The 17,385-nt window shown below is 32.7% G+C and overlaps 2 protein-coding genes across 2 annotated transcripts; both read right to left on the reverse strand.

Annotated features, from left to right (window-relative positions):
• Nucleotides 1-2,806: 2,806 nt before the first annotated feature.
• Nucleotides 2,807-4,610, reverse strand: LOC129308427 (cytochrome P450 CYP94D108-like). Its single transcript, XM_054949537.1, is given in 2 exon segments — nt 2,807-3,804; nt 3,807-4,610. Coding segments are annotated over 2 exon segments (1,524 nt in total). The 5' UTR covers nt 4,555-4,610; the 3' UTR covers nt 2,807-3,028.
• Nucleotides 4,611-13,972: 9,362 nt separating this feature from the next.
• LOC129302262 (cytochrome P450 CYP94D108-like) lies at nt 13,973-15,702 on the reverse strand (the record flags this gene model as incomplete). Its single annotated transcript, XM_054941010.1, has 1 exon — nt 13,973-15,702. A coding segment is annotated over one exon (1,563 nt), but the record flags the coding sequence as incomplete, so codon positions are not given.
• Nucleotides 15,703-17,385: the final 1,683 nt, after the last annotated feature.

Below are 17,385 nucleotides of genomic sequence, written 5' to 3' on the forward strand. Positions count from 1 at the left end.
AAAATGTTTTCAGTTGAGATCTAACATGTAATATCTAACCCATGCTTCAGTTTCTCCAACAAGCAAGAATAAGAGGAACGTGAGGGAAACTGGGCTCCAATTTTGTACATAACAGCATGGTTCTCTTCTACTGTAGTGTACTGAGTACAAGACCTTTACGCGTAGACTTTATATAATATTTAGATGGAGGAATCGTTTCCCTGTTTTTCCCCCCTTTTTTATTCCTTCCCCGCTGTTGGGGTCCTGAAGAATTTGCATTTTATTTAGCAGGACCTCGTAGTTTTAATCTTGTCGTCATCTATTGTTAAAATTTAGTTAAAACTTATTTAGAAGTGATTTGATAAACAGAATAACATAAAATTATAAATGATTCTATAAAATGTAAAGAATACTCATGTCTCACATTATAAGGTATTTTTAAATAAGTTTTTATATATCAATAGATCTTATTAAATAATTTAACAACTTATATTTTAAAACAAAAATATAAAATTTTAAAAATACTCATTATTTGATATATTGAAAAGAGAAGGGATGAAAATTATTAGAGAGAGAAGATTAGAGAAAAGATAATATTAAAATCATTGCATTTAATAAAATATTAATCTACTTAAAATATTTTATATTTTGAGATGAAATTTTTTTTTAAAAGCATCTTATAATTTGAGATAGGGGGAGTAATATTCATGTTTTTAAATGAACATAATAATACATTGTTTTGTATCGAGGCCTCTCATCTATTAACAGAATTCCAATCTTAGCAGTTAAATATGGGAACGATTGTACTTGTCCCTTGTTCCCATGGCAAATGGGGATCAGAGGCGCCACATTTGATGACTTAATAGGGAAAAGACGAAGTAGATTTTCTGGATCCGGATCTTCTCAAATTCTTACTTCCTTAGAATTTACACCCTTTGATTCATATCCCATACCACATGTGTTGCCATTTCATCTCATATTAAAATAATTTAATTTTAAAACATAATTGTTTACACATTATTTCGCTACTTTATTTATATATATACATATATTAGAATAATAATTCAAACTGATTTTATTTATTTTTTATTTTAAAACTTGTCTTAAAAAATTATTTTGCAACTTTTTTTAAAAATATATTTTTGTTAAATAGATTTAATCAGAGTTTAAATAAACCAAACTATAAATCATTGCAAGCAACTACTCTACAAAATTTGTTTAAAACATAAATATAAGTTGGCCTGCAAGGATTTGTAATTTGGTTAACCTGACTTATTTAATAAAAACTTATTTTAAAAATTTGTAGATTAATTTTTTAGGATAAGTTTTGAAAATAAAAAATAAAAATCAGTTTAAATCATTAACCTTAAAAAAGTAAAATAAAATGTAAAAAATTATTTTTTAACATTAACTTATTCTACTATGAGATGACGAGGAAGACATGAGGCATTGGATATGATTTGTTTTTTTTTTTTTGGACCAGATATTGGATATGATTTTTTTTTTAAAAAAATTGACCAGCAATATTGGATATGACTTGAAGGGTGTAGATTTCCTCGCGAATGAGATGATGTCACGTGGAACATGGTAGTGCGTGAATTGGCGGCCTTGGTTCCAGAGTATATGCTCTAGCAAGGGAATCTGATACGGTTATACCCAATCATGCAAATTGATCCCTTTTTTTAGTCTAATTTTATTCAAAAGAAAGCCATGACAGGTTACGTGGATCTGCATATTGCAAAACCTTATCGTCATCAACCATCCACTTTAATGCAACAAAGCGGTATGTCACGGGGGTAGTTTTTTGATTAGTGTGGTACTCAGATGATTTTTGTTGAAAGTTATTAAGTAAATCTAACTAAAAGAGGATGCTTGACTAAATTTGAGGAATGAAAAAGTTTGAAAGTAAAAGATACTTGAAAGAAAACTTGAAGAATGTAAGAGTAGTATTACTTTAAAAACTCAAGGATTGTGTGTTACAAATGAGGAGGGGTGAAATATTTATAGATCTTTTCTTTAGATCTAGATATTTTTCACTTCCTTAATGGATGGTGGAGATTGAATTGATCCTATGGTTATAAATGATTCTATAAAATCCTCTCCTAGATATTTACAACAAATATCTAGATATTTATATGAAAAGATCTAGTAATAAATATTAAAATATTAAGGTTAGAGTTGTGTAGACTTTTTTAAATGTTCTTGCACTCTCTAGTACTGTTAAACTTATTTGGAAGCATTCTGGAGGGTTTTATAACGTACCGAGCTCTTTAAACTCATAAAAAATGATAAATCGTGACAGGTAAGTGAGCATAGGTATAAAGATAAGTGGGTCTCCCCTCTCACGAGCTAACTTGGCTGAGTTATTAGTACATCCCCTGATCTCTCTAGAGGGAAAACTGCAAGACTATACAACATGTGACAAAAGCAACTTGGCATTAGCAGTTATTGAAGTGGGTGCTGAGGTCAATCTTCCCTGAAAATTTGAAGGTTGATGAAGAGTAAAAATTATCCAAGATTTTAAAAGGCTCAATGATCTTGACGTTTGTATGAATATTGTGATAGACGGAGGAGAGAAGGGGGCAAACAAATGAAGTACCACAAAACCTGGTTCTGTTTGAATTAATACAGTAAAGATCTTTTTTTTTTATTGCATTATTGTCTTTCACTACTTCTTGCAACACACGTATTTGAATTTTTATGATATGCGTGAAACGTAAAAAATAAAACTACACTTAATTACGAAGAACGTTAACCCGCACCATTGACTTGTTCAGTCTGTTGGTTAGATTCAGATTGAAAGCCCGAGTTTGGTGAAAAACAAATCAAACACGTTAACACGCAGATGTAAGATCTCTGTATAAGATGTTCTCCCGTGAATTATCTAGAGTATAATAGTGCAACAACAAAACTAGGAAAGAAAAAAAGCCAATACTATAAACAAACGCATGAAAGGAAGCACTAACGTTGTAATTTAACTAATTATAATAATCAGCAGCTTTTATTTTGGCTTACAGATGGAATTTGCCCTCGGAGATTGTTGGGCAAATCAGGATTCACAACACGAGACATTTCTCTCGGATACCCCAACGGGCAAGCCTTCTTTCATCCTCAAAGTCAAAGATAACACATCGTCGGGACACTTGTCCTTATTCTGTGCCTCTATCTCAAACAACTCCAACACTGAAGCCGCTATGCACTTCATCTGAATGTAGGCCAAGTCTTTGCCCAAACACAGCCTTGGACCTGCATGGAACACTGGATATCGGAACGGATTCTCACCTCTGTAAACCCCGTTTTCAAGCCATCTTTCTGGTTTGAATTCGCAGCAATCCTTTCCCCAGATGCTCTCCATTCTTCCCATGGCGTAGGTGTGGTAAGATATGAACCAATCCTTCTGAATCACCGTCCCATCAGGTAACACGTCGTCGTTCAGGCATGCTTTCGTGTCTACCGGTACTGGTGGGTACAACCTCATCGTTTCCGAAATAGCTGCTTGAAGGTAGTTCATTTCTTTCAGCTCATCGAACACAAAGGCATCCCCTTTGTTCTTCCCATTTCGCGAGCGAATAGCTCTTAGCTCGTCTCTTATTTCCTGCATCACGTCTGGTCTTGAGGATAGTATCCAGAAGAACCAGCTCAGAGCAGCCGACGTTGTGTCTCGCCCTGCTAGAATGAAGCTTATCACGATATCTCGCAGAAATTCCGGAGAACTCTCTTCCGTTCCGATAAACCGAGACAATAAGTCCAGGTCTTGATTTGTGTCCTTAGCTTCCAATCTGGACCTTATGATCTCATCCGCGAACTTGTGTACCGTCACGATTGCTCTCTCAGCCTCCGCTCCGATCCTACGTTGAACCACCTCTTGATTTTAAACACGCCAGGCAAAGCGTATCTGAACCTCCCGGAGCTCAGCGTCGCGGCATCCTCGAACGCCGACATGAATTCCGTTCCGCCGGTTCCCTCGCCTCCGAGACATTTAGGGTCGTAGTTGAAAGCGAGCTTGCAAATGTTGTCGAAAGCGAAACGCTCCAAGATGTCCTGCATGTCCAGAACCCGGAGGGTCTGGGAGGCCCGAGAGAGGACAGGAAATAACCTGGTCTGAATTTCGACGGTGACATTCTCAATAACAAAGTTTCGGAGCGATTTGGTGTTGAACTCGTAACTGGCGGTTTTCCTCTGAACCTTCCAGAGGTCGCCGTCGGAGTTGAAGATTCCTGTGCCGAGGAAATCGTGGAGGAGGCTAATGAATCGGTCGCCTTTGGGATAATTGGGGAAGTTGGTTTTGAGCATATGCTCTACGTTGTCTGGGTTTGCCGTGATGATGCCTCGGACTTTGCCAGGACGGTAGAAGACGGCGGTGTTGGTGGGGCAGTCCCGGAGAACCTCGGTGGTCCAATCCAGGAAGCGTTCGCGATGCTTCAAGAAATCAGGTAAAGTTCCCAGCAAGGGGTAGTTTCGGAAGCCCCTCTCGGAGGATTTTCTGGCAAACTTGAAAAATAAAAGGTAAAGACAGAAAGAGATAAGGAAGACGAACAGTAGAGATGATGGAGATAAGAGATCCATTGATTTCATGGTTTGCACTCTGGAGTTTAGAAAGAGAAGGCCAAGTGAGGTGTTGAGGATGCACATATTGCAACGGTTTTAATGGCCAACTTATATAAATAAAATAGCCTACTTTCATTAAATGTCAGAGGAGACCTTTTTTTTCCTTTTTGAGAAAATATCGTTGTAAATATTTAATATCAAACAACAACAAAAAGCTTTTGAAATGTCAAATCAATCGTTAACCTGATGATATTGTGTAAAAAAATATTATAATATTCTTATTTTTCTTTTTAATTAACAAGTAATCCATCCGTTTTTATATATAAAAAAATTATATGATATAATTTAAAAAAATTAATTAACTATAATAATTATATTTAAAAATAAAAAAGCTAGACTAAAAATACCTTACATTAATTAATATAAGTATATATTAATTATTTTTTATTAATGTAAATAATAAAAGGTGATTTAAGAAATGTGTAATAAATATTTATTAAAATAGATGATTTTACTTATAAAAAATATAAATTAAAAATGTAGTAGTAGTTAGTTTTTTAATTAAGAAATAACTAGCTATTTGCATTTAATAAAAAGCTACTCAGTAATTGACAATTGCATTTGAAAAAAAATCTTAAAAAACCAACTAAAATTAATAAGGATGGTTTTTATAAAAGATAGTTTCATGAGTCAATTATGAGTGGGAAAAGTTTTACACACTCTATAGCACCTATTCTTATGACGGTTACTTTAGTTAATTGTGTAATTAGTATGGCCTTTAAAATTATTCACATGCTAAAATAAAATAAATATAAAAAAGGGAAAGTAAATTTAAATAATAATAAAAAATATTATTTATTTATAAGGCAGTCTAAGGCTTATGTACCTTCTTGGAGATTAAAGCCCACCTAGTTCAGGATTGTAATTTTGGTTTTTATTATTTTTGGAGAGATATTAATTGAAAAATAACTTATTATTTTGCAAATGAGACAATTTTTTAAAATTTGGATATGTATTTTTAACTTGCAAAAATAAATTTAATTTCAATTTTTTAAAATTTTGAAATATAAAATGGAAAGGAAAAAAATATATTTTTCTTGACATTCTTTTGTAAACTTAAACATTATACTTGCGAAGTCTTATCGACTCATATAGCAATATGATTATTCCTAATGTTTGTGAAAATTCAAAAATTTCACATGACAAAAAGGTCAAATAATGTTTATATTTAATTTAATTAATCTTTATGCACACACATATATATCTTATATTTTTATATGAAAAATTTTAGAATTAAAGCACACTTTGCGCCTGTACTTTCCTTTGAGGAGCGTTAGGCACGTTGTACTAATAAGTAAAGCATGTTTTTCCTAAATCATTTTTCAAAGGAGCAAAAATCTCCCTCCATTAATAGATCACTAACGGAGGGGGATATTTACTTTTTTGGAAAATGGTTTGGGGGAAAATGCCCCACTTATTCGTATAGGGTGCCCAACATTTCTAGAAGGGAAGTATAGAGGCAAAAATATACTTTGACCTAAAAATAAATATTAGTACTACTTTAATATAAGTAATGACTATTTTTCTGCTAGCAATGACCATGATGAAATAAGCAATTGCAACTTCCCCTCTGAAAATTTATAAGGGGATGAATTGTAATGTTTTATTTTGAATTGTTCACAAAAGTTCCTAATTATTGTCCTATTAGATTAAGACCATTATTTGTAATGATCCTTTTAGGGATCTCATACTAATAAAGGATATTTGTCTTAAGAATTTGAGAAAGACTTTTTGGGTGATACTACTAAATGAATTGTCCTCCACATACTTGGTAAAATAATCAATGGCCACAATGATGAAACGATACCTATTTGAGACTTTTGGGTTAATTGGACCAATGATATCGATACCCAACATCAAAAATGGCCAAGGTGACCCTAACTTATGTAGTAGAATGAGAGGAGCATTAACCCTATTAGCATAGATTTGACCCTTATGACATTTCCTAACATATCCAATATAATATTTCTTTATTGTTATCCAAAAGTAGCCACATCTTTGAATTTACTTAGCCGTTGCATGACTATTTGCATCTGTGCCTATATTCCTTTATGAACCCCGTTCATAATTTTGTGTGCTTCTTTTGAGCCTACACAATGAAGTAGTGTGCCGTCATAACTTCTCTTATACAAGATGCCATTACTGATAAAGAAGTTCACAGGTAGGTGGTAAAGAGTCTTATTATCATTCTCAATTACTCCAGCCAGATGCAACTTATCAATGAAGTAAGGTTTAATGTTATGGAACCAAGGTAACCTGTTATGTTCCTCTTTAATATTCGAGCAATAGGCTAGCATACTTATAGCTTCAATTTAGATTGGATTGATATGAACCCTATGAGCAAGTTGAATCATGGTTGTAAGTATGGCAAGTGCATCCTTAAATTAGTTCTTACATCGAGTCAAGTAGTGAAAGTTAATGACTTCAAACTGATTCATTAATTCTACCAATAATTCTTAATAAGGGAGCAATTTTAAATCATTTGTTCACCACTCACCTATTACTTGATGAATTATAAGGGTAGAATTGCCAAAAACTTCAAAGCATCTAACCCTAAGGGCTAAGGGTGAAAATAGGCTAGGCTAAATTAGGCTTTAACTAAATAGATTTAAGCATGTGTGGTAAGTTAGAGGTCTAATCTAGCCTAAAGCCTGTATAAGGCTTTTTTCACAACTCATACATAAGTCTATCTAAAACTTGACCTAACCTAAAAGCTTATTTAGAAGCCTACTTAAAAGTAAGCATTTTAAATAGCTCACATTTTTGTTTTAAGCATCTCAAATATACTTTAAGATAATTATAATATTCTCTATATAACTTGATCTATCAATTATAATATATAATAATTGAAAGAACTTACTAAATACAATACAATATAATAATAAAGTGACAACATTAAAATTAATATATAAGTCTAATATGATTGAAAACATAACTAGAAATAAAAAAATAAATTAATTAAAAATTAAATGGTAAAATTGATGTGTTTGTGATATATTATATAATATATATGTGTAAGTCAGCCTGTTAGGCTCATAGGTCTGACCTATTTAACTAAATAAACCCAATTGAATGCTTGAACTTAATAGGCTAGGTTGAGCCTGAAGTAGGCCAGGCTACAGGCCCTTATTAAGAGCCTGACCTATTCTCACTCTTACTTAGGGCAATAGCTGCTTTGAGTCCATTGAGATAAGCTTCATATTTAGATACATTATTGGTACAATTGAATTCTAATTTGATAGCTATTGGGAACTATCTTCCTTTAGGGGACACAATTACTGCCCTAACATCATTTCCATAAGTATTTTCTGCACTATCAAAATACATTCCCTACCTCTTTTCTTTGCTATCTTCTTCTTTTATTTTACATATGTGCTCGTTAGGAAAATGAAAGTTTAATGGTTGATAACTGTGCAAGGGATTTTCAGCCAAGTGATTAGCTATTACACTTCCCTTAACCTACTTTTAAGTCACATGCCTTATATTAGCTATTGCACTTCCCTTAACCTACTTTTAAGTCACGTGCTTTATATCATACTCAGATAGCACTGCTTAATTTCAACTTAGACACCCTTCTAATTACTTACAAACTTTTAAAAAAATATTTAGTGGATTCATATTAGAAATTGAGCATGTAATGTAATAAAGCACGTGTTATCTTACCTTTTAGTTGTCTATACCAACTTGCAGCTAGTTCTCTCAATTATTGAATAATGTTCACAATCATTAAACTTGTTATTCAAGTAGTAAATCTTTTGCTCTTTTCTTTCGGTACCATCATACTGCCTTAACATGGTTTCTATTGACCTAGGGAGAATTATCAAGTAAAGGTAATAAAGGTTAACCTGCTGATTGAAGAAATAAAAGAGGAAGATTTAGAAAATAATATTAGTTCTTCTTGAATGATTTTTAACAATTGTCATCCTAATTCATTGTGTTATTTTCCCTCAAGTGTTTAAAGGTCTATTCACGAGTTGCTATTAAATTGGCAATGAATCTTGCAATGTAATTTAATCATCCCAAAAAACTACAAACTCATTTCTCTGATCAACGAGGAGGCATGTCTTGGATTGCTTTGAGTTTGTTAGGATCTACCTTTATTCCCTTATGACTTACGATGAAGCCTGACAAATTCCTTGATAATGCCCTAAAGACATACTTGTTTCGATTCAATCTAAGTTTGTACTTGTTCAACCTTTCAAACAGCTTTTGAAAGATAACTACAACTTTCTCCTTCTACAGATCTGGCAACCATGTCATCAACATAGAATAGAGCTACCATTTCTTATTGATAAGTTGTCCGGCATTCTTTAAGCTAAACGGCATCACTTAATAATAATATGTTCCCTATTGCGCAATGAAAGTAGTCTTCTTTTTATATCTTCATGTACTGGGATTTGATTATATCCTAAGCACCCATTCATAAATGAATAGTTATGGCACTTAGTATTGTCCACTAAGACATTCATATAGGGTAGGTAAAGGAAAATCATCCTTCGAGTTCGCATCGTTCAATTTTTAATAATCAAAACATATTCAAATTCTGCATCTTTCTTTGGAACAGGGACTATAATTACTACCCATTTAGGATACTTGGCCACTTATAGAAAACCAGCCTCTAGCTGCTTTATGACTTCTTCCTTTATTTGTAACGATATTTCTGCTCTTGTTCTTCACAATTTTTTCTTTTTAGGCTTAACATTTGATAATAATGGGATTCCATGAGAGACAATCCCCTAACCGAGCCCTAGCATGTCTTTATAAGACCAAGCAATCACATTAAGGTATTCTTTAAATAGCTCGATCATTTGTTCTCTTGTAGGATTATTTACCATTTTAAATTTTTGTCCTTTCTTCCTCAATCCCCATATTTATTGTTTCAATTATTTCTTTATGATGGCATATTCCTTCATTAGTTAAATCAAATATCTTTAAAAATGTTTGTATTAACTCTTCATCATCACACTCACATTTGTCTATATCAATGGCATTGAGTAAATTACTTATTAGGGGCTTAGAAAACTCTATGTTGGACAAGAGTTTCAAGGAATTCAAATCCTTGAAGGATGAAAACAAAGAGAGAATGAACAATCAAGAGAGAAAGGAGGGGAGAATGTATTAAAATGTAGGTGCTGAACATAACTTAATAAATAAATTACGAATCAATCGTGGCTATCAACAATTAACCAAGCTCTTGAATAGCTTTATAAAAAATTATGGGATCCCAAAACATTTAAAAATAAATATTTAAAATACCAATACTAGAATGCTTTGAAATTAGAATAGAAAAAATGACAAAAAAACATGAAAATTAGGATTAGCATAAAAAAATATTGAAAAAAGAATAAAATAGTCTTTAGCATAGAAAAATATTGAAAAAAGAGTAAAATAGTCATTTTAACAAAACTGTAAAGACAAAATTTTGGTTAAGGACTATATAAGAGACTAAATTACTGATAGGTCTTAAAAATTTTAAATTTTTAATTCAGTTTAGGAGAGAAAAGTCAAAATAATTTTAATAGTGAAAAGATTAAAATGCCTTTCACTTGTTGTATAAAATCACTAATTATTAATTTTTCTACTTCACTTGTTAATTTACTAATATGAGTTGCAATTTATATGAGTTGACATATTAATAATTATACAAGACTTGATATCAGTTGTTTAATCATAAGTAATAATATCAGTTATTCAATTACTAGCTTTACTTATTAATTTACTAACGTTAATTATAAATTACTGACAGGTCTTGTAATTTACTAATATTAGTTGAAAATTACTAACATGTCTTGTAATTTACAACTAATCTTAGTAAATTAACAAATTAATAATTAATGTTACTGATTGTCTAATAAACGGATGTAATTTATAAGTGATATTGGTAAATTAACTATTGAAGTAAGAAAATTAATTAACGATTAGTAATTTTACATAACAAGTGAAGGATATTTTAATTTTTTTTACCATTAAAATCATTGACTTTTCTTTCTTGAACTGAATTGAAATTCAAAATTTTTTGGGACCCACTAGTAATTAAGTCTCTTTCATGGTTTTTAATTGAAATTCTCCTAATCAATGGCAGAGCAAGATCGAAGCTAAGGGATACAAGATAATTTAATACTTCATTCATTAAAAATGTAAGGCATTTTTTGAGGAGTTAGATGTTTAAAAATGTAAGGCATTTTTAATCTTTTGAGGTGTATTTATTGTCTTTTTTCAAAAGTATTTTTTTAATGAATAACTTTATATTTATTGTAGGGTGTTTAATAGGGGTAAATATGAAAAGATAGTATTAGTTTGAAAATAGGTAACTATTTTATTAAAGAGTGAGATTCGGTTAAAAATGCCTTACATTTTTGAACGGAAAGAGTAAAAAACTAATATTTTTTAAAAAATAATAATCATACTAGAATAAGTTGATATAATATTTTATGTAAACATTCTCTTTATATCTGTTTAAGCTAAAATTGAAATGATGCATGTTCAAAAAGATATAACTGTCATAGCAGGAATAGGGTTGAGGGGATGAAGCGTTAGGCCCAACAAGTGATCAAATAAGGACAAGGTTGGTCCAAATCATCACAAAACAACTTAACTGAGTCTTTAAATCCCTCAAGACTTGGAATCATTGTATACTGTTACTCGATGATACCAGACTTAGCCTCGATTTTCTTAAGATGGTAGAGGTTAGAGGTTCGAGTTTAGAAAGGTTTCAAAAGACCTTTTTGGTAAGGTGAGGAATAACCCAAGTATCATCTTGGGGATAGCTAGCTTCCACTGCTGTGAGATGGGTTAGCCTAGTCCAAAAAACCCCTAATAGGGTGGGGTGAAGACTGTTACCTAAAAGGCATAGAAGCTAACTTTTTTCAAAGTGGTACTTGAGTTATTTCTCACCCTATTAAAAAGGTCTTTTAGGAGCTTCCAGACTCGAACCTCAACCTCTACCACTTAAGGAAGTTGAGGCTAAGTTTGGTACCATTAAGTTAATTTAAGTCCTAATTTAGGATACCTTTTACAAATTGGTATCAAGTTCTCGAGTTTTGAGAATTAGACTGTGGTTGGTGTGTGACTAGTTATATGATTGTGTGCTTATTTTGTACTTGCATTTGCACATAGAGTTGGCAATTATCATTATACACGTATTCTTTTCCTTTATGAGCTAGCACTAATTGTTTTTCATTTGTGGTATTACTTTCATCTTTAAAAGGGAAGAATATGGTGCAAACTAAGAACACTGCCATTGATAATTCGACAATTTCACTGAGACCAAAGGATCATATGGTGGTAGAAGATGAAACAACATCGACTCAAGTCTAAAAGACCCTTGATGGGGTGAGGTGAGAACTGTTATAACTATTGCCTCTCACAAAACTATGACTTCAACGAGCCCTGAATCTCACAAGATCATGACCTCAATAATAGATATTTTAGCAACATAAGCTAGCAACTAATGACAACCTATGCGCATTGTAAATTGGAAAGATCATGCCATGAATCTCACAGGTCTTGCCTATTAAATCCTTGACATGTCGCAAACAAGCTTTAGATTTCGTGGGAGCAACTGTCTTAATTAGACCATTATTATAAAAGAAAGAGAAGGTCATAGAGAGAAGGACTGAACAACAATCAGCCACTGAAGCCTATTACATTTTTAATTTTTTTTTCTCAAATAGCTTTTTAGTATTGTCTTTAGCTTTATAATCTTTACAACTTTATAGTTTGCATGTTCTATTAATCAAATGCTTGTTATTCTTATTCCTTTATATCTTCACATCCGAGCAAGTTGTAATAAAGGAGTCTGTGAATCCTTCGTTTCTTTTGAGACTCAGCATCTCTGACACCCTGATACTTTTATTGTTCACGATGAATAATATCATATATAAGTCACTAAACTATTTTATACTCTCCCTATTAAAAAATATAATATTTTTAATTAAATTTTACCCTCAATAAAGTAGTTATTTACTTTTAAACTAACCTTATCTTTTCATATTTACTCTTATTAAACACCTTATAATAAATATAAAGTCATTATCAATAGGGGCACTTTTGAAAAAAGGCAATAATTACACCTCAAAAGACTAAAAATGTCTTACATTTTTAACATCTAACTCCTCAAAAAATGTTTTATATTTTTAAATAGAAGGAGTATATAATAAGTTTGTAAGCTTAAATATTTTATTTAATTTAAAACGTGTAAAATATCAAAAATAGAGGATGCATAGTTGAAAAATTTACAAACCATACTTATAATATTTTTCAAGTGAGGGGGGTACCTCCACTATCATGTAACTCTACTAGCACTCTCAATTGTAAATGTCTCCCAGATTATTCTCACCATCAGGTCCGACTCAAGCATCCAAATTATAAAGGAAAAATAATAAAGAGGTCCCAAGAAGATTAATTAATTTAATTTAGATCCAAGCGTCAAACTTCAAAAAGTAACAACTCAATCTCTTAATTTTGCAATTGCATTGTGGTAAATTTAAAACTTATTTTTAAATTTTAACATGGCTGAAGAATAAAAAATTATTTTTTTATTAAAATTTATAAATTATAAATTTATCACAACAGAGTAATAAAATTTAAAATTTAAATTATAAATTTTGAAAATTTAATATTTAAAATCTAACTTAAATTAATTAATTCTTTTAAAATCCCTTTGTCATTTCCCCAATTATAAATGCGAAGAATTAAATCTCAGCGCGGGAACACAAGTTTGCAAACGCTCATCAATTAGGATGTCGATAGGTTCCAGACTTCCAGTGCTCTGGCAGGATCATTTTCCTTTTTATTTTCAACTTTTATCATGTTAAACAATTATGAAATAATACTATATAATCTCCATTGTTAAATATAAAAATTTTTAATTATAAAATAACACTACATCCCCATTGATGAAATTTTTTCATCCTTAATACAAGTCACGTATAAATCACTTAACAATAATTTAATTATAATTTACTGTCTCCAAATACCTCCTCTTATGTTCTGTTTCTTTATTTAATGGGGAGATAGTCAAAATTAAAAACTGTCTCTAAGTGGCTCTTCCAATGTTCTGTTTCTATATTTAATAAGAAAATAGTTAAATATTTCTCAAGAAATTCATACAAGTGCTATACAAAGAAATTAATTATCACAATATTCATTAATAATTAAACTATGGTTATTAATAACATTGTCAACGGTCTTAGTTTGTTCTTAATTCAGTTGTTAATTCTCCCTAAATATTTTTTAATTTTAAGATAAATTTGATAAGTTAGCTTTTTTTTTTTTAATTCTCTGGTCCAGAGCTAGTTAGCTATATGCTCCGAGGATTTTATTATTAAATAATTGAAAAATGATTTTATTCTATGTAGCAATAGGAATCCGAGCATGACAATATTCAATAGTAACTCTTAAATGATAGAAAAAGTCAAACTCATTATTACAAATATTCTCCTCTGTTATGACGACAATAATAGATATCTGATTCCCAATCAGAGCCAATATTAATAGTTAAGTGCCGTCCAGCATCATAAATCTGTCCGTAAATTACGCAAATGAACTTTCTTAATTAGGGTCGAGATCTCTTTGGGTTATGGCCACTGGCAAGCCTCCTTTCATCCTCAAAGTCAAACAAAACAAATGCTGGGGACACTCGTCCTTGTGCCGTGCTTCTATGTCGTACAAGGCCAGCACCGAAGCTGCGACGCACTTCATCTGGATATAGGCCAACTGTTTCCCCAAACACAACCTTGGACCTGCATGAAACACTGGATATCGAAACGGGTTCTCCCCTTTGTAAATCCCATTCTCAATCCATCGTTCTGGTTTGTATTCGCAGCAATCTTTTCCCCATATACTCTCCATCCTTCCCATGGCGTACGTATGGTACGTTATAAACCAATCCTTCTTAATCATCGTACCGTCGGGCAACACTTCTTCGCTCCAACACGTTCTCGTATCCACCGGAACTGGTGGGTACAACCTCATTGCTTCCGATATTGCTGCTTGCAGATAATGCATGTCTTTAAGATCCTGGTATCCGAATCCATCTCCTTTGTTCCGCCCGTTTTTAGAGCGAATCGCTTTCAGCTCCTCCCTTATTTCTCGTTTTACGTCCGGTCTTGAGGATAATATCCAAAAGAACCAGCTCAACCCAGACGACGTTGTGTCACGCCCTGCTAGAATGAAGCTTATGACGATATCTCGCAGAAACTCGGGCGAGCTCTCCTCTGTTCCAATAAACCGGGACAGTAAGTCCTGGTCTTGATTAGATTTCTTGACTTCCAATATGGACCTTATGATCTCATCCGCGAGCTTGTGTACAACTGCGACTGATTCTCTCAGCCTTCTTTCTGATCCTACGTTCAACCACTTCTTGATTTTAAACATGAGCGGGAAGGCGTACATGAACCTCTCGGTGCTGAGGGTGGTGGCGTCATCAAACGCCCGCATGAGGTCAGCTCGGGTGGTTCCGTCGCCATCGAGGTATCCGGGGTCGACGTTAAAAGCAAGCTTGCAAATGTTGTTGAAGGCGAAGCGCTCCAGGATGTCCTGCAAGTCGAGTACCCGGCGAGTCTGGGAGGCTCTGGAGAGAAGGGGAAGTAGCCTGGTCTGAATTTCAACGGTGACGTTGTCCATGACGAAGTTTCGAAGTGACTTGGAGTTGAACTCGTAGCTGGCGGTTTTTCTCTGAACTTTCCAGAGGTGGCCGTCGGCGTTGAAGATTCCTGAGCCCAGAAAATCTTGGAGAACGGAAGTCATTTTTTGGCCTTTGGGATAGTTGTGGAAGTTGGTCTTGAGAATGTATTCTACGTTGTGTGGATTGGCTGTGAGGACATCGAGGACATTGCCGGGACGAGCTAAGAAGGCGGTGTGGGTGGGGCAGTCGCGGAGAACTTGAGTGGTCCACTCCAAAAAACGGTGCCGATTCTTGACGAAATCCGGCAATGCTCCGATGAAAGGGTAGTTATTGAAGCCCCTTTTGACGATTTCTGGGGTGGAGGTGAGGAATCGAAGGTAGATATAGAGAAAGAAAAGGAAGAAAAAAGCAAAAAGGAGAAGAGCTGCATGGCGACGAGTTCGTGAGATAACGGGGCGGGAAACATGTGGATATTTTGATGATATATGTAGTCACAGGCGCGCGCATAGGATCGTGGCTCGTGACGTGAAGAAGATATTTATAACTTGTGATTTATAGGGATTAGTCATTGGTTAGAGATAATTGACATGGGAGAGGGGCTTCATTAAAAAAGGTTGAAGATGCCCTTGCAGAACACGTTGGCATTTTTCTAATACAAGTCATGAGTTGCCTCCCACCTTGTTTTCCTTGCCTACTGACCAAGTCCTTTGACCAAGACGTGAACTTCCCATCCACCTATTATTTACATTTCTCCCCCTTAATTTTAAATGATCATGCGAGCAAGACATTGACAGATTTAAGGTTACATGGAGAAACATGGGATTAATATATTGTTTTATTTTTGGGCTGAATTGACACTCGTGAAGCTGCAGTGCAATGCCAACATTATATATATAATTCAATTTTTTTTTCTTTTCATATTCTGATATCTCTCCTCTGTTTCCTGAACTCCTTGAAAGTTAAAAGTAGTCGATATCAGCGCGGATGTCATAATGTGAATCTCAGGTCCAAACGTTAAATATGACAGTCCATTATATTGTATGTGGAGGCAAAATGTTCGTTTAGCCCCAGCTATCCTTTGTTGCTGCAGAATACAGTTCATCACCTTAAAGGCGATAGAGGATCAAATATTTTTCTTTCCGATGTATATAGGTCCGTCTTGGCATCTTCATTTTCTCATCACCACGTCATTATGGAAAGTAATTAATGTTGAGAATAGCTTTGTCATTGCTCGGTCCCCTCTTACCTTTGTCAATCCAGATATTCAACAGCCAACCTTCTTTTGACAAATTATCTGCTCAGTTACGTTATTTAGGGGCAACACTTAAGATTTTTCTTCAATTAGATTTTAATATTTTTACTACCATCCTATGAAGAAATCAAATCATATTTTTAGTTTAAAATATAAAAAATCATATAATTTAGACATTTCATCCAAGAATATTATCTAATTTGGACAGTGCATAAAAGATTTGTCTTTAGATAATTGATGCAATGCAACAGAGCTGCCTCAAAATTTACATGAATAATTGTTTCTTTTATTACTCCATATATAGCATTTAATAATAAAATAGTCAGAACCAAGGTTGTCAATCACACAAGTTTAATTGAACTTATGATGGAAATATGAACTCAGATTGTAAACTCATAAAAGTTTGTGTCTGATTAATAAATAACTATTAAAAATAGTTTAATTTAAATATATATCAAATATGAGCATAGTTTAATTTAAATACACATCAAATATAAATTATCAAAATTAAATTCATATGTATTGATAAATTATCATATTCAGCATAAAAATTTCAAAACTAGGCAACTTATTATTTTTGTCATTTCTTGTTTTTATTGTTTTTATTATTTTTATTATTTTTAATTTTTTTCTTTTTAAGTTTTATTTTTTATTTTTTGAATTGGGTTTTATCGTTCCTATAAATCAAATTCTACACAATATATACCTAATTAATTCAAATTAGTAAAAGTATAATAAGTTTAGCAAGTTTAATTAAATTTACATCTAATCTGAATTTATGAGCAAGTTAAAATAATTTTATAAGCTATGAATATAAAAACAATAAATTTGAAAAGTTAACTTGTAAGTTTAACTAAACTTATATTTAGTTTAAGTTTATGAATAAATTGACAATAAATTAAAAAAAATAATAAACTTG

This window comes from Prosopis cineraria, unplaced genomic scaffold (assembly GCF_029017545.1).
Source record: "Prosopis cineraria cultivar Desert tree isolate PC_DT_omini unplaced genomic scaffold, ASM2901754v1 PC1, whole genome shotgun sequence".
NCBI classification, from domain to species: domain Eukaryota; kingdom Viridiplantae; phylum Streptophyta; class Magnoliopsida; order Fabales; family Fabaceae; genus Prosopis; species Prosopis cineraria.